This window comes from Camelina sativa, chromosome 18 (genome assembly GCF_000633955.1).
Source record: "Camelina sativa cultivar DH55 chromosome 18, Cs, whole genome shotgun sequence".
In the NCBI taxonomy this organism is placed as follows: Eukaryota; Viridiplantae; Streptophyta; class Magnoliopsida; order Brassicales; family Brassicaceae; genus Camelina; species Camelina sativa.
Window position 1 is genome coordinate 13,163,666 of NC_025702.1, and position 17,809 is coordinate 13,181,474.

At 34.2% G+C, this 17,809-nt stretch overlaps 3 protein-coding genes and 1 long non-coding RNA gene across 4 annotated transcripts; 1 reads left to right on the plus strand and 3 right to left on the minus strand.

Moving 5' to 3' along the window:
* LOC104761409 lies at window positions 31-4,150 on the plus strand. Its single transcript, XM_010484487.1, has 12 exons — window positions 31-313; window positions 594-658; window positions 762-860; window positions 1,823-1,955; window positions 2,172-2,231; window positions 2,401-2,460; window positions 2,549-2,671; window positions 2,916-2,987; window positions 3,099-3,236; window positions 3,328-3,483; window positions 3,578-3,682; window positions 3,946-4,150. The coding sequence occupies exons 1-12, from the start codon at window positions 89-91 to the stop codon at window positions 3,976-3,978; spliced, it is 1,269 nt and encodes a 422-aa protein (XP_010482789.1). The 5' UTR covers window positions 31-88; the 3' UTR covers window positions 3,979-4,150.
* Window positions 5,705-7,349, minus strand: LOC104761410 (early nodulin-like protein 2). The gene is made up of 2 exons (XM_010484488.1): window positions 6,961-7,349; window positions 5,705-6,886 (listed from the first exon to the last, which is right to left on the minus strand). Exons 1-2 carry the CDS (start codon window positions 7,142-7,144, stop codon window positions 5,877-5,879), a joined length of 1,194 nt encoding a protein of 397 aa, XP_010482790.1. The 5' UTR covers window positions 7,145-7,349; the 3' UTR covers window positions 5,705-5,876.
* On the minus strand, window positions 10,295-12,122 carry LOC104761411. Its single transcript, XR_763181.2, has 3 exons — window positions 11,354-12,122; window positions 10,570-10,800; window positions 10,295-10,450 (listed from the first exon to the last, which is right to left on the minus strand). It is a non-coding gene; the product is annotated as an uncharacterized LOC104761411 (long non-coding RNA).
* Window positions 12,891-13,406, minus strand: LOC104761412 (UPF0329 protein ECU05_1680/ECU11_0050-like). Its single transcript, XM_010484489.2, has one exon. It carries the CDS (start codon window positions 13,321-13,323, stop codon window positions 13,123-13,125), a length of 201 nt encoding a protein of 66 aa, XP_010482791.1. The 5' UTR covers window positions 13,324-13,406; the 3' UTR covers window positions 12,891-13,122.

Genomic DNA, 17,809 nt, shown 5'->3' on the forward strand with positions numbered 1-17,809 from the left:
CACTCTTGAACCCTCTCTTAAGATCGTTCTAACCCAAAACCAGAGAGCGAGAAAAGCTCCCTTATCTTCTTCTTCTTCTTCGTCTCCAATGTCGAGAGGACCAGGTCGTTTAATACAGAACGTGGCACAGTTCGCTGATGCTCAGTTCAAGCAGTTCTCCACTCTTTATGGACAACAAGTCATAGACATTCTCGATTTCCCAATCAAGCTTGTCTTATCTCCTTTCACTCTTGCCTTTGACATCGCTGGCTCTGCACCTCGTGGCTTTGGCATCCCTGAATTCGTCTCAAAACTTTCTTATCTCTCTGTTTTCGTGAGTTGCTTTCTCTGTTCTTAGCTGTTGTAAAGGATGAAACTTTTTGTTGGTTTTGCTGAGTTTCTAGCTTGGAGTCTATCATTTTCTTTCCGGGTTTTCTCGTATCTGATGTTTCCGTGACAATTTCTCTCTGTTTTTTTGCTCAAGTTTCGAACTTTAATTAGAGTATGAATCAAAGTTTTGTTAGATAAGAATCAATGTAGGAAACTGGAAGATGTGTGTTTTACTTTGTGGTATATGGAATCTTTTATATCATTCAAGTTCCAATGAATTGCAGGCGGTTGCTACGCTTGGAACTTATGACATTGCATTGGATTTGGGAAAGAAAGTCATATGCCAAAGGTCAGCTTTCAAGATTTGAAGTTAGTCTAATGAGTTAGAGAATTTGTGGTTCACATGTTTGAATTCATCAAGTGAAATGAGCAATTTTTTTTCTGTTGGTCAGGGATTGCAAAACTTGTAATGGGTGGCAGGCATTACGGTGCACCATGTGCAAAGGAACAGGGAATGTTCATTACCAAATCAAAGATTATAACTTGAGAAGGTGGGATTGTCTCTTGTTAAACCAAGTTATAATCGCTTCAGGCATTAGATTTCATTAGAGTTTGTCAATTCACCGTTATTCTGATAAGTCTCTGAGTATTCGTTCCTAAAATGATGGATGTTAATGATTTAGTTATCCAAGCGATATTGTAACATACATAAAAGAACTTAAAGATTTCTCCTTTCTGTCTTTTTTGTAGTGGAGAGAAACCAACAGCTGATTCTGTCGCAGATGCCATAGTTGAANTAAAGGATGAAACTTTTTGTTGGTTTTGCTGAGTTTCTAGCTTGGAGTCTATCATTTTCTTTCCGGGTTTTCTCGTATCTGATGTTTCCGTGACAATTTCTCTCTGTTTTTTTGCTCAAGTTTCGAACTTTAATTAGAGTATGAATCAAAGTTTTGTTAGATAAGAATCAATGTAGGAAACTGGAAGATGTGTGTTTTACTTTGTGGTATATGGAATCTTTTATATCATTCAAGTTCCAATGAATTGCAGGCGGTTGCTACGCTTGGAACTTATGACATTGCATTGGATTTGGGAAAGAAAGTCATATGCCAAAGGTCAGCTTTCAAGATTTGAAGTTAGTCTAATGAGTTAGAGAATTTGTGGTTCACATGTTTGAATTCATCCAGTGAAATGAGCAATTTTTTTTCTGTTGGTCAGGGATTGCAAAACTTGTAATGGGTGGCAGGCATTACGGTGCACCATGTGCAAAGGAACAGGGAATGTTCATTACCAAATCAAAGATTATAACTTGAGAAGGTGGGATTGTCTCTTGTTAAACCAAGTTATAATCGCTTCAGGCATTAGATTTCATTAGAGTTTGTCAATTCACCGTTATTCTGATAAGTCTCTGAGTATTCGTTCCTAAAATGATGGATGTTAATGATTTAGTTATCCAAGCGATATTGTAACATACATAAAAGAACTTAAAGATTTCTCCTTTCTGTCTTTTTTGTAGTGGAGAGAAACCAACAGCTGATTCTGTCGCAGATGCCATAGTTGAAAATCGAGCTGAGTTGGTTCATCTTCCCTCCTCCATCGACATTAGTGCACCATTGCCTTCAAAAGACTGCCCAACTTGTGATGGAACAGTAAGCTTTTTCTCCGCTGCTACTGATCGAGGCTACTGTTAATGTATTTACATTGCTATATTTGATACAGATTTGGTTTGTTTCTCTCAAATTGTCAAGTTCTGCTTATTTCATGTCCATGTGATAAGGTGCTTTTATGTGTGTTAAGGTGAACAAAATAGGCCATTTTTACTTACATCAATGTATGATTTGACGGAACATCTACTAATATTGCAGGGTGTGATGAGCTGTACTGAGTGCAATAACAAGCTGCAAGTCAGGATCTCAGCGGATGATGTATGTTTTGCGACTGCTATTACTTCTTCTCAGCTTAACATCTACGTAAATCCCCAGTGGGATGTTTATTTAGGTGTTAAATGCCTAAAAGAGAGGTGGCTTAATTTTGCATAGAACTATCAATCATGAATACCTAAACTGATGAATATATTTGACATCCATTTTGCAGATCATGGAACCTCCATGGAAAGCCTACAATGTGCTGAGGAAAATGGATTATCCCTACGAGGTGAGCACCAAAAAGTCCATATATAGACCCAATAGCTTGCTATGTTTACCATGTCTTACAGTCTTATGAGTCCTATTTTCTATGCCAGCACATTGTCCACAGCATGAAAGATCCCAGCATTGCAAATTTCTGGTTGATCACTATGCCTCAGATTGTGGGTGGATTTGAATATGATGAAGATGTCAAGAAGAAAATATGGTGGCAATACGAGGTTAATATCTCTTTTTACTGACGTAGAACTCCTTCGGCATGACTTATTCACGAGTCTTCTAGTTAGAGTTTACTGTCATTCACTCATTTGAAGGTTATGGTCTTCTAGAGGCTTAATCCAAGCATACCCTAAAATGATATAGTTAGTTTTTGAAGCTTCAGTGAGAGATCTTCAGCTGTTGAAGTTTTTTAGTAATTAAGATTTAAGCTTCAATGATAGTTGACTATTTATTTTCTGCAATCAGGAATCTACGCGATATGATCAACTTAGGGACTTGGTGGCTAAACGAAATCCTGGCTGGGAATATTTACAAGATGTAAGATCAGTTCTTTGAGGTTTAATGATTTGACACAAATCTGGGAACTAGATTGAGATATATTTACTGAAGAAGTTTAGCAATCACCATTTAGTTCTCATGGTTTTACAGGCTTTAGTCTCCATTGACCCTGTCCGTGCTCGGGAAGACCCCGTCATTGTGAAAAATGTCCCTTATTACAAGGCTAAGAAATCTCTGGAGGCTGAAGTTACAAAACTCAGTCCTCCTCCCCGTCCTCAGAATTGGGGTGTAAGCTCTCGTCTTCTCTTTGGATTTAGCATCACAGTTTTCGTTATTGGCCAGGCATCATAGTTCAGAACTAACCCCTGAACATGTGCAGGAACTGAATCTCCCATTGAATACTTCTTCTTGGAGTGAAGAAGATCTCAAAAACCCCACAAAACTGTACGAGAAGACAGTTCTTCTCAATGCTCAAAGAGAGATCGCAGACAAAATCTTGGATGCACAGTGGGAAGCTAAATGGCGACAAGAGAAGGTTAATACTCAAGAACCATTTTGACATAATTTAATATCGTTATCGCATTTCATGAATTCCAATTGCGTACCGTTTTATGTTTTATGATTTGTAGGTGGAGGAAATGTTGGAGGAGAAAGTGAGACCTTTCATCCAAGACTCAAGCACGGCTGTTCTTCAGCAACCTATCTTGTTAAAGTCACAGAAGAAAGATCAAAAGGTAACAGTTGAATTGGTTACATGAATAAGTAAACTTCATTCTCTCTTACACACTAAATAAGGTTCCAAATTAAGATCATATCATCATACAAGAAGCTCTTTGCCTGAAAAAATATAACTTTAGGATCACATGTTGACTTTTTTCATGCACCAAATTCAATAACTGGTCATAATTCATATGTTATGATCTATGAATCGTTTAAACCACTCCATAAACCTATCTTCATTTTGGACTAAAGTTTGATTGATCTGTTTCTGACTCAGGGAAACCGGCAAAGGAAGTGGTGGATCTTTTAACCAGACCAGTGTGTTGGTACAGATCTTACATAAATTGAGTTTTGTGCTTCTTTGTTGAAAATATGCTTTGATCATATGAATCTTGGTGTATTATTAATTACACTTAAATCAGTTGTCAATGTTTAAAAAAGAAATGTTGTTTTTGCTCACACTTAGTAGATTCGTTGTGTCATTCATGCTTTCAACTTTGTTTTCGTCTTTCTCCAATCAATCACTTTCTCTATACAAGTCCTCGTGTCTCTCCGTCGCATTTCGCTAGTTACGTGTTTATCATGTAATGGTATTACTAAAAGATCGTCCTTATTCTGGGACCCTTTTATATAACTATATATACATCTACATCACTATTGGATAAAACATAAACTAGTTTTGTCTAATCATTTTTAAAAAAGTGATGAATTCATGGTTTTCAACTTTTGGTTTTGTCTTTGTGTGGAAAAAAAAGGTTTTAGGATATTATCACATTTTAATCAATATCAAATATATCATAACAACTCAATAAGGCCAAAATAGAGAACTATGTCACATGTGGTTTATGATATTTACATATCAAGTTATTTTGAATTGAGGTTTGACTTTTATACTGACTAGAACATACATTAGTTTTTGACAAATTGAATTTTTTTTGTTCAATAGAGAAGTATTAATATCAAGCTCTTGTTATCAGTAGTATAGAGGGAGGTTTTAGCTTTTGGTTTTTATCTTACTTTAAGGAAATTGGATGTTGACCGTCACTTTACGTGGAGCTTTTCGGCATGTAAGAAAATTTAGTAGGTATTTTTATTTGATTACAACAACGAAGTCGTGTAAACTCGCATTATGGTCCGTCAAATCCTTCACTTTGTTTTCATTTTAGTCGAGTATATTATTTTGAAACCATAAATGAGAATACGCGTAGTTAGCATTTATTTAGGCTGTTGAATTATATAAGCAGTTTGAATCTGCATTAACTAATAATAGTTAGCAAATTCAAAACTTATCATTCTATTAACTTTAGGGATAGAGCAACTCCTTCCAAAAAGCTACAAATCCATGGCTATAGTGTTGATATATCATGATAACAGACGAACTATTTAAGACCTCAAGTCCACAATATCGCAAGTTCGCTTTGCTAAGATAAGAATGCTACATAATACTGAAAGTTATACCTAATTTGTTTTTTTTTTTTCGATATTCGTTTTTACTTTGATATTTTCTTAAAACAAAATTTAAAATATGATTTTTTTATAAACCCGCAACAAACCGATAAAGACATGCAACGTTGATAATGTTCTCGAGATATTACGAAATTATTTATAGATAAATTAATTAGAAGATAATGACGGACGTTGCAAAAACGACACATTTGTTTTGGACTGAATGTGACATTATATTGTAACATTATTACATTATTACATTACTATTACTGAAGAACTAATATCTTGACCCGCAATTAAGGCAAATACATCAAATATATCCATGATTGTTTTGAATGTGAAACATTGAAATATTAAAAACGTATACTCAATATATTCAATTATATCTAAGATATTTGAATTGAGAGATTGATATTCTTCTCATTCAAAATCATTAGCTGTATAACCAAAATAGGTTGATAAACTTATTACAAATGACTAGCCATAATTTTTTTGTTTTTAAACTTTAATGTGTTTCTCTCATGAGTCATGTACTAAAATTTCCAAGTCAAGTAAAATTACCAAGCACATATAAATCATTCAAACTCAAATAATGCTTAGAACAACGAAATGATATTTATGACCAAAAAAAATAGTCCAATAATGTGAAAGTACGACACAAAGAGAAAAAACCGAAAGAGTTGCGACAAGAACAATAAATCTCAGAAATAGAATAAAAAGATAAATCTAAAGCGAAAACACCAAAACACAAATTGTTTTATCTCAAGCGAACATCAAAAAGGTGAAAGCCGCACTCAATAATGTAGTCATAACCGAAGTAACTGCCACACCACTTGCTGAGTTTTTCTTTGGACTTGGCGCCGGGGCCGTAATGTTATCGGCGGAAGGTGTTGTTGAGTCCGAAGGTGAAGGCGACAAAGGTGTAGACGAATCAGATGGAGATGATGCCGGAGTCTGAACAGGAGATGGAGTAGAAACAGGGGATGGTGATGGAGGTGTAGTCGCCGGAGCGTTAGATGGAGCGTTCGATGGTGACTGAGAAACAGGGCTTGGAGATGGGGTCACAGGAGAGTGAGATGGAGCGTTAGATGGTGACTGAGAAACAGGGCTTGGAGATGGAGTCACAGGAGAGTGAGATGGAGCGTTCGATGGTGACTGAGAAACAGGGCTTGGAGATGGAGTCACAGGAGAGTGAGATGGAGCGTTCGATGGTGACTGAGATACAGGGCTTGGAGATGGAGTCACCGGGGAGTGAGATGGAGCGTTCGATGGTGAGTGAGAAACAGGGGATGGAGATGGAGTGGTTGAAGACTTAGGAGCATGCGATTGTGAGAGAGCTGGTGAGTGAGAAACAGGGGAAGAAGATTTAGGTGGTTGTGATGGAGAAACAGAGGATCTCGGAGGTTGAGCCATAGACGGAGGTTTCGCCGGAGCAACGGGAGATACAGGGGAATGAGATTTAGGAGCTTGAGCAGGAGCGACTGGTGAAACAGGGGAATGAGCTTTAGGAGCCTGAGCCGATGAAGGAGGTTTCGCCGGAGAAATAGGAACCTTGGGGTGATTTCTGACGCCGAGGACAACAACGACCAGCTTCTGTCCCTTTCGACAGTGTTCCTGAGTACCACTTATGAAATAATAAGGACCAGAACGATCAAGAGTCACAACAGTTTCACCATTGTTATACTTCTTGATAGCGTTAAAGACGTTGCAGTCATCAAATTCAGCTTGCGTCACTTCTAGAACCGAATCTAAACCCTTTGGATACTTGAAATCTGCAAAAAGATTGGTTACAATCACAAAAAGGCCTCCAAAACTTTCAAACCCTAGCAAAAGGATAGAAACTTACAGAGAGTGTCATTGACTTGGAAACGGTTTCTTTCAGCCCAAGTATTGTAGTTTTCTTGAGGTTTCATGTCCCAAACGCCGTTACCTCCGACGTTGAACCTCCGTGCATCAGCGACGGAGAAGAGAGTTGCAAAAGAAGAGAGAATGATGAAAGAGAAACAAAGAGTTTTCATGATCGCCGACATGGTTTCGGAGATCTGATGGAAAATTAGGGTTTTTTTTTTTTGTATGTGTGTGTGTGTTTGTGTTTGAGTTGTGGAATAGGTAAAGTTGTGTAATGAATATATATGGATAGTTTAGGAGATTAAGGAGAATCGAAGAAAATCTCTGAGAATTTACAGAAATGGAATACGGAGATTGGTGACAGGTTACTTTGTTTCTTTATATTAAAGAGAATGTGTTTTTGGTAAGGTAATAAGAGGATTTGAACGTTTTTTGTAAACAAAATCAAAGTCATTTATGATAAGACGTGTGAGAATTGACTCACCTCTTAATTCACTTCCTAAACAAAATTATTTGAATGCTGGATATTTTCAAATTTATTAATTAGTCTATATCTTTATTGAAATATATTTATTCAAATTTGTTAAATATATTGACAAAATAGGTTTCTTTTTTTTTTTTCATATACTTTTTTTGTTTGTTTCAGTTTAAAGATTATGAAAATGAAATCTAGTAAAACTACTAGTTTAGCAGTGATTAGGTCTAACTCTAAGTATGGTTGTAATTTTTGTTTCCAAATTCTCTAATAGATGTAGCCAACTACTAGGTGTTGTTCTTCTTTAGCCACATTACAAAGGCTTTTGAAAAGGTACGGTTGGCTTTGAAGTCCAAGTAAAGCCGGATAGTTAAGGCCCAACTAGGCAACTACTCTGATATATTTATTTCTCTCGTTTGAGTTTACATTTTTGCAAAATTATTTTACAGATAGTATATCTTATATAATAAAGTAAGATTTTCATTGACAACCTCTAAAAAATTGTGTATTATTTTATCTTAATATTTTTAGTATATTTTTTCAATTAACTTTATATTTATATGACATACATTTTCTTATTTATATTTATATTTAAGATAAAATATAATTTGATATTATACATTATAAGATATTTAATTTATTTTTTAAGTTGTGTAGTATATTGTCCAAAATAATGAGTTTTTTTTTCTCTAAGAAATTTTCATTTGACACTCTCTTCTTGCAACATGTGTTATTTTCTCTTTAATATTTTAATGTATTTTTTCAATTAACTTTATATGATATACATTATCTTATTTATATTTATATTTAAGACAAACTATAATTTAATATTATATATTATAAGATGTTTTTATTCTTTAATTTGTGTAGCATATTGTCCAAAATAATGATTTTCTCTTTTATTTCTTTTTCTATATTTCTTTATTATAATAGATATATAATTTATTGTATATGTATTAATTTTTTAAAATGTTACTCCCATAATGTTTGCCAGAAAAAGAAAAACTTATTGATGTAAAAAAAAATACTCATTTTAATAAAATTTGATGTATTAATTGCAATACAATTTATGTTTTATTGGTGAAACAAGACAACTCTTTTTTTTTTGTATCAATCAAGCATCTCATACTACTTAATTAAACCAGTCGCATAAACATTACTAACCAACCATAATACCAATAATAAACCAATATCCAATAACATGCACAAATGAAACATAACTCACAACTAACTCCGATAAAACATCAACACGATATCATTTCTAACCATTCTATCCAACAACCTTTCATACTTCTATAGAATGTTCCAATAACATATAAACATAACCACAACACAATAACCGAGACCCTAGATTATGCTCCTCCTCATCGCCATGATTTCACGTCACATACACGCACACCACAAACAACAATTCTGATGCGTGAGTATTATCAAAAATACTTAGTGAGGCGATCCTCCCATCTACTGGGCTATACACACAAGCGAAATGACAAACACAACCAATGCACGAAAACAAGCAAACCAGAAAATTCTGAACACATGCTTAACTCTGCGATCTTGCCTCGACCTACGCACTCTTTGCGTCGACCGGTGTAACATCTTTGCGTCGACCGGTGTAACATCTTTGCGTCGACCGACACACCCCTTGCATCGACCGATGCAACCTCCAAATCCCTAACTGTATCGACCGATGCACTCCTCGTATCGATCGACCTCGCGTCTGCTCGAAATTCCTAATTGCATTGATCGACGCACTCTTTGCATCAATCGATGCTTTCTTTACATCGATCGACGCAGTTGCACGGAGCTTCGCTGAACACGATCTCCTCCGAATCCTCTCGGCTCCATGACACCAAATTCGATCTCAACATGCCACAACCACCATGACAACCACACACAAACAGGTAAACAAGCAATCAATCACCAAAACACACACAAAACACACATCCAATCCCTTATATAAGTCATTGTCACACACTCATCTTGATTTAGAAAGAAAATAACAAAAAAACATCAAGATCCAAGCCTTCTCCCTTCTAACGCTCAGAACACACCAAAACAAGTCTAGAAACCTTCAGAAGAACTTCCATGAACTCTCAAGAAACTTTTAGGGACTTTCTCTTTTTCTTTCATATTCTCTATGGAAGGACAAGGAGGCTAAACAAACCCCCAAAGTCGATCTTCTCCTTAAATACTACAATCTAGGGTTTTCCCAAATCTCAAACCGCTTCAAACTGACGATTTAAACTAAACCAACCAAACCAGAATTTTTGGTGTCGATCGACACCCACCCTACAATCGTCCTTTTGGTTTGCGGGCGTTATAATTGGACAACATATTTTGTAAGTAAATATATTACTTATGATGTATCATTTATCAATATTGTATATAGTTACCATAACATTGTACTTTTCAATAATTTTTTAGTAATTCAAGAATAAAATATTTGTTTTATAATTTTAAAGTTAAAGACAATTTTATCTTATATAATTTTAAGATATTAAACAATAATGATATTTTGTTTTTATTAATAAAATAATTATCACAATTTATTTCATATTAATTCTTACGGTTCATGGGAGATAAAGATACATCAAATAAACAGAAAGCCAAGTCTTAGGGCATCCTCATCAAAGGATTTAACAAAAATTTCTTAAAACATATTTTATTTTTAATTTTGGAAAAAAGTGAAATTAAGAACTTCTTAAGAAACTTCATTATTTCATTGGTCCATTGGAGGTTGTTAAATTTGGAGTTCTTAACTAAATTTTTTTGTTCTTGATGATTAAAAGAGATTTGTTTGCCTAATTCTGATTTTTCTTGTTCTTCACATAAGAAAAAATGCACTTGCATCCAATCATAGAGAGCTTAAATGAATTTCCCGCAGCATCAAAGATCTTCATTAGTTTATGGACATGATGAATTTGAAGTCTTAAACACAACCGAAAACAGAGGAAAGAAACAGAACCGCAATGCCCATCAGAACCCATACCAGCAAAGCATCCTCCACAATCTAAGATAACAGATCCAAGAGATAAGAATCAAATGAACGTAAGAATATGATCAACTAGAAATAGGTGCAGCATGATTGATAGATACATAGAAAAAAGGGGAAAGAGACCAGTTAGTAACCTGTTTCCAAGATGATTTTGTCACCTTCTAGCACAATGTGCAGGTCAAATAAATTCCTTTCAGAAAGAAGTATGTGCTAAGACTGATCATATTCTTATAAGACGACGTCTTTGGTCAGGATCAAGCATTTTCCTGATAAGGTCTTTTGCGTTGTCAGAAACCTTGGGCCATAGTCCCTTCTGAAGTCCAGTACAGATCGAATAATTGCTTGTGCAACTCCTTGTTCAGTTTCTGAAAATGGTAAAAAAACAAGGTTCATTCATTATCAAACAACTCACCACCTTCACAAAGCTCCGTAACCAAATGAACAGCATGCTCATCTTCATAAGTATCTTTCAAAGTAACAACATTAGGATGAACAGGCATATGCCTCATGATCTCATAAAATAAACACAAGCAGATACAAGAACTCAGACAAAACACAAACTTGTAAACAGACAGAGAACTATAATCATCGAGGGATATATATACATAAGAACAAAAAGAGAATAACCTGTTTGAGAGAATTGTGCAAAGAGTGACTTGAGCTTTGGTACTACGCTCACCAGAAACTCAATCCCCACACAAAGCAGCAGATTCATACGCATTTTTACAAAACTAACCAAGCTCTCCTATCTAAGAAACACAAGTTTGACCAATCATCATAGTAAAAATTCCTCTAAATTAACAATTTCAACAGTTCTAATAAGCTAATCAACATCGAAACCGGTTTTAATAATCAAACGTAATCTAAGCAAATCAAATAACAAAATTGTAAAGACTTGTGGTTCGGATAAATGAATACCGCAAATCTTGATAGGAGCCTCTTTCGCTCCCAGTAACCTCTTTATAACATCATCAACCACACTATCTTCCATCAAAAACTACAATACCGAACAAAAACCCTTCGAATTCGAAACACCAGCGGGATTTTTAGATAAGAGTTTTGTTTTTTCCGTCGCCGACCTCCAGTTTCGGAACTCTGTTTCCGATCAACGTGGTTCAGAATCGTCTTGATGAACGATATTACCGGTGGTGATTGTAGAAGGGAGAGATGAGAGCGGAACCAAAGATGATAGAAGAAGAAACCGGAGAAATCGAAGCCAATCCAAACCATTCTCTATCTGAATTGCAAACTGGGAAAGAGAGAGAGACGCAAACGAGACTAAGAAAAAAGAAAAAAAAAAACATTTTTCTCCCCAGCCAATCAGGTGTCGACACAAACTCGATCCTTAGGAAATTAGAAACATCTAACATAAGGATCGATCACTAAGGTAAATTTGTTTGCTTTCATTAATATGATTTATTTTTTTAACTTAGGCAACTCTTAAGATATTGCTTATAACTTTGATGGAGATACTCTTACTCTCTTGTTGTTGTCATAAGTGTTTAAACCCGTCAAAAAAGAAAAAGTGTTTAAACCCGTCTTCATAGATTGTTGTGCGGGAAGAAGAGTCTTACTGGTGAGCTTCGATAGTCTCGAGACAAGATTTCTTTGTTTCTAGCGATGTTTTATCGAAAAATCTCTTCATCTTCTAGTTTTGGGTTATGAGTCAAGCATTGTGTCGGTTTGTAGTTTAATCTCTTATTTTCATGTGTACCCTTTTCGAATCTATTATCAATATTACTCCACTGGAAAAAAAAATGTATATAGGTTTGATATAGATGGTAAATAGTTAACACATTACCTTACTTTTTCGTTAAATAAACACAATACTTTAACATGTATCTTAAACCAATAATTTTACAATTACGATCATATGTAGATCCAAAAATATGAGGTGATTGAGAGAGAAAGTTTTGAGAGTTGAGACGCAATAAATGTCGCGCTTGTTGAGATGGGACTAGAAAAATTATATTGGTGGGTAGTACTTAGTAGTTAGTACTAATCACTTTTTCTACTAGAATGACCATCATTTTCTGTGATAAGGTAATTGCTATACTACTAAAATAGAAAATTGGAGTCTTTTGGTATTTGCAAAAGGAAAGGAACACAAATTCATGTATCGCTTTCCAACACCATAGTTGTTGTATCTTTTATGTGTTAAGCTATGGTAAAACTTCATCGATCCATATTGAACAAACCAAAAACTTATATTTGATGTAGAAAACCATCAAAGTCATGTTTTGGTCTATTTTCTTGTTTACTTTTCAATTTCCGGTAACCTCTATGAACAACAAAGATTTTTTTTTTTTAAATGATTATAACCCAAGACCAAAATGAACTAGCTAAATTTAGTTTTTGATTGGTACACATATACTTGCTAAAATAACCCTAATACGAATCATGTAAAAGGCAAACCCTCAAAATGTCAGAATGTCACAATAATTAAGTGGGAAAATTACGTAAAAATAACAAACTTATATAATCTTCAAAATATTGATCAGAAGGAGTAAATCCAAACAAGCCACATCGAAATAATATAAGAGATCAAACCATATTGGGAGGGAAAAAAAGTTACTAAGCCATAAAAATTACATGTTATTACTTGAGCATTCATAGTCATCAAATAACAGCAGAGAAATTAAAAATGAAAATGGGATAATTAATTACATTTTTTCAGTGTAGAATTTTTACTCGGCCTTTTCAGCTTTGGTCTCCTTCTTCTCCTCTTTCTTCTCTTCTTTCTTCTCCTCTTTCTTGATCTCCTCTTTCTTCACCTCTTTCTTCTTCTCTTCCTTTGGTTTTACATCTCCAACAACTTTTGGTTTGCCCGGCTTTGGTTTCATGAAGCAGAAGCAAGAGCAACATGGACACTGGAACAAGAACTTCATTTCTCTCTCTCTCTCTTTCTCTCTCACTTATCTTCTTTTTCTCTCTCACACACACAACCTCACTCACACATTACACATTGCTTACTTAAAAACTAAACTTTAATGGAAAGTAGAGAATTGATTGGTTTTTTTTTTTTTACTTATTACTGTGCTTTTTTGACATTTTTCTAACGATCCTGTCATTTTCTTCTCGTTTAATAATGATGCTTTCATTTGGTCCCACTCCATTGAATTCTAGTATCATTCTCCAACCAATTCTTTTTAAAAAATTTCAATCATGTTTCTCTTTATATACCGCATATACACACAAAAGACTTCACGAGCTTTAAGCTCGGCTGGAGTGACAGTGTACTGACGGTGGCCAATTGATACGTATAAAAGACAACGAAAAAACAACTTGTGTAATAGTTTTTTCACGTATTCACACTATATATCGTTGAGGTTATAGTTTGAACTTCAGTTTTGGGGGAGATTTATATATAGGACCAGTGGACCACTAGATCACAAGTGTTTATCAATAAACTCAATCTTGTATATCATATCTAAACAATGATGAGTAGTGAAATGTAAAGAAACGTCTCAACCAATCATATTCTTCATTACGCTTAAAATCCCTACTAACACAATAAGTCCGATATCGTTTATATAATGGAACGGGAGAATAATGGAGGGAAATGAGTGGCATAATGACAATATGTAATGTATGTCATGTGGGGAAAACAGTTACTTCTTTTTTCGTATATTCATGAATCATGCATATTAAATATTTTGAGAATTTAGTATATGATCATCATTATATAATATGATAAAGGACTATATATTACTTTGGATCTTTGTGTGTACTATATAGCATATAGTTGGATTCCACTTCAGTCACTTTCAGACCAAGTTGATGGCCGCCCTACCCTGATTTATATATTTTTTATTATTATGGGACTTCTAGTATATTCCACGAATTAACTAATTGCAATATCTTAGGTCATCTCTATTGGTAAATTTCTTAGGAAATTTCTAAGCAGTTTTTAACTATAAAAAGTACAAATTTTTCAGCTAAAAACTTTTGTGAGAAACAATTAAAATTATCTCCCTAATGGTAAAGTTCTTAACAAATTTCTTAGCATTCTATTTTCAAAAAATCTAAGAATTTATTTGACAAGTAAAACATGGAAGAAAAAAAATTGCATCCATACAAACTTGAAGTTGAACTTGAAAGAAAAAACCTGAGTACAAGAGTACAAGCACAAACCATGACATGAGCAATGAAGTTGAAGTTGATCTTGCCTTGTTGGTGCTGATGAAGTTGATCTTGCCTTGTTGGTGCTGAGTACATGCTTGTTGTTGCTTTCGGATGTTGAATCAATTTGGTCTCATTGAATTGTTTCTATAATTCATTCTTCTGCGATCACCGCTCAAACTCGCAACCTTCAGGCAACAACACAAAATGAAACATAATCAATCAAACAGAAATTCAAACCAAACTCAAACAAGAACTCATACTCAAACAGAAACTCAAACCGAAACAGAATACAAACTCAAACAAGAGCATATTCATTCAAGATTACCTGAAACCGAAACTTTTCAAAGTAAAAAAGCTGAAGCAAACATCAAAAATTGAACCGATTACATTAAACCGAAACTGAAAAAACAACATACATTAATTTCAAATCAATTTTCGTCTTTCATTTCGCCATATAACGAGAGAGAGAAAAGGAAAGAAGAAAAAACGCGTCAAATATTTTTTTTTTTGGATTTCTCTAATTTTTCACCCAATCAGAATGAAACACGTATGATCCTTAGCTTAATACAGAATTTACATTTATTTTTTGTGCTTTTTTGCCTAAGGATCAGGTAAGATACTTACCAATGGAGATGCCTTTATACTATACTCAAAAGTGCATTTTATACACCTTTTTAGATATTTTGGATTTCATTATAACCAACCTTATAGGTTACTTCTATGGGCTGGGCTTAGTATATGTCCAGATTCATCTTATCATATGATAGTAAGTAATAACAGGCTACCCAATCCAATTCTCCCACCTCTATATCTTTTTTTTTTCTGAGATTCAAGTTTTTTAAGATTGAAGTATTTTCGGGGTAGGGTTATCCGATTTTATCTGCGCTGATCCGAATAATCCAAATAAGAAGTCAAAGAAATTATCCTTATGATCCAAAATAATATACCCCATTTGGTAACTTAAGTTTTAAAAATTATATTTATGGTTTTTAACATTTGTGGAATGATCGATATTATTTCAATGGTGGTTACTCAACATTTTTAAAGTTTTTTGTATTGTTGCTTCAATGGTGGTTACTCAACATTTTTTAAAGTTTTTTGTATTGTTGCTTCAATGGTATGGATAATTTGGATGGTCCAAGAAGGACCCAGCCGATTTTAAACACAACAATATAATCTTGGTCAGTTGAATGAAAAGACCACACAATGGTCATTTTTGTTTTTGGTTTTGGTATGTCACATGTGTGTCTATAGCTTATATGTCCTTGTCTTCTTTTACAACATAACGTAAATCTCACAATTTTTTTTTAACATGCATTGTATTGTTGTATCTCCCTAAATTATGTGTACTAGCCAAAACAGATTATCTTAGGTCTTTGAGATTGATGATAGATCGGTTAGTTAAGTGCAACAATAGTATAAAGAGGACGACAAAATAAGGTGATTAAATTAAATAACACTAGTAATCAAAGACTAATAAATAAGAAATAGTGATTGAAGTGTGTGATAGATTCGAGGTTCGATCTTAGAGAGAAGACTTGAAAACCAAACAAAGTAGGAGGCGACTTCACGTGATTTGCGGTGTGTGAGCAGTTGACTATACAATACATTATCAATAGACATCACTCCATCTTCGATGCTCCCAAAGAATACTTAATACACATTATTAATATATTAATTATACTATGAAACTATTATATATAATCAACACTATTTTTAATAATGTTGTGGCGCAATCTATCGTGTATTACGGCACTCACAATACTATCTAGTATTTACCATAATTCCCGTACTAACTTCATATTTTTTATATGAAGCTTTTGTGTAACGTACTTCAAATTCCCAACTAAAGTCAAAAGAGTCTTTTCGATTTCATTCTTAACCATTATGCATTGTTTTTCAACAAACTCTCACACATGAGATCTCAACACACACTTCTTCATTCTCCCTTAACCAGCTGATAACCATGGTTTGATCCCGGTTTAGTGGACCGGCTTAACCTCAAATCCACTTCAGAAAAATAGAACAAATAAGCAAACCATAAATGAAAAAAATGTAAAATTCACGTGGGCCCCGTGGTTCTGGCCTTTTTTTTTGTTGTTGTTGAGGATTTCAACGGTTCCACATTTTTCACGGCATCGGTCCCGTGACGTCCGCCTGAAAGTCCAAACCGAACCCACACGGTTCTATGGAACGTCACTCTCCACGCGCCACGTGCACCGCTAGTATCCACGATGCGTCACAACTTTCACGAGAGGTCCGGGAGATACAAATATCAAGGTCTATATGCTTTTTTTTTTTTGACATTAATCAAAGTCTATATGGTCTGAAAATAAAATTACATGTGTATTCTGCATATGCATGTATTTTTATGGTAAAATATGTAACAAGTTTATCTACTCATTTCTGTTTTGCTCGACGAAAGTTGGTTTTTGTATTGATTGATTTTGTGGTCAATGAAATGGAAATTAATGGTTACAAAATTACCTACTCTTTAAAACCAAAAAAAAATATTACCTACTCTTCCATGTTTGCTTGACAAAAGTGGGTTTTTGTGGTGACTTTTATGTTTTGGCCTTTGGGAAAATTTCATAATTAGTGAAATTCACAACTTTGAGTTTTTTTCCGGTTAAAAATTTATAAATGTTTCACCTAGATGAATCTCTAACTCACTAATTCTCTTTTATGTGCAATTGTCAATTAATTGCCCATTATTTAAAAACCGGTAAACGGATTTGTTTCACCAATTTGACACAATTATAGAGTTTAAGTACCATCGAACGATTAAACGGACGCTTGAATATATATTCGTATTGGATATGAATATATGTTCAAGCGTTCGTTTAATCGTTCGATAGTACTTAAAACTCTATAATGGTGTCAAATTGGTGAAACAAATCGGTTTACATAGATTTCCATATATACAAATATATGATATCAGCTTTATATAGATTAAAATGAATATTAGTTACTTGGATCATCGAATTCTTACGGAATTAGTAAGTATTACAAAAAAAAAGAAATGTCATATATTTGTATGTTGTGTGTTGTGCACTTGTGCTAAAAGGACAGAAGTGGGTGATACAAAAATAGAGAAAGACAAGCAAACTTTGTCCATTGTTTTCTTAATGCGACAAATTATGTAAAAGAAAAAAAAAACTAGTATATAAAAAGCCTGTGGAAAAAGTTTTGACTAATACTACAAACTTTTGTTGACTTTATTTCAACTAAATAATATTGTTGTTTCCC

Excerpts from the sequence above, each read along its gene's own strand:
- LOC104761409 (XM_010484487.1), top strand. The coding sequence starts at position 89 with ATGTCGAGAGGACCAGGTCGTTTAATACAGAACGTGGCACAGTTCGCT. Across the intron at positions 659-761 it reads AAGAAAGTCATATGCCAAAG|GGATTGCAAAACTTGTAATG; the intron begins GTCAGCTTTCAA and ends TCTGTTGGTCAG. Across the intron at positions 3,683-3,945 it reads CACAGAAGAAAGATCAAAAG|GGAAACCGGCAAAGGAAGTG; the intron begins GTAACAGTTGAA and ends TTTCTGACTCAG.
- LOC104761412 (XM_010484489.2), bottom strand. The coding sequence starts at position 13,323 with ATGAAGTTCTTGTTCCAGTGTCCATGTTGCTCTTGCTTCTGCTTCATG.
- LOC104761410 (XM_010484488.1), bottom strand. The coding sequence starts at position 7,144 with ATGTCGGCGATCATGAAAACTCTTTGTTTCTCTTTCATCATTCTCTCT. Across the intron at positions 6,887-6,960 it reads CCAAGTCAATGACACTCTCT|ATTTCAAGTATCCAAAGGGT; the intron begins GTAAGTTTCTAT and ends ATCTTTTTGCAG.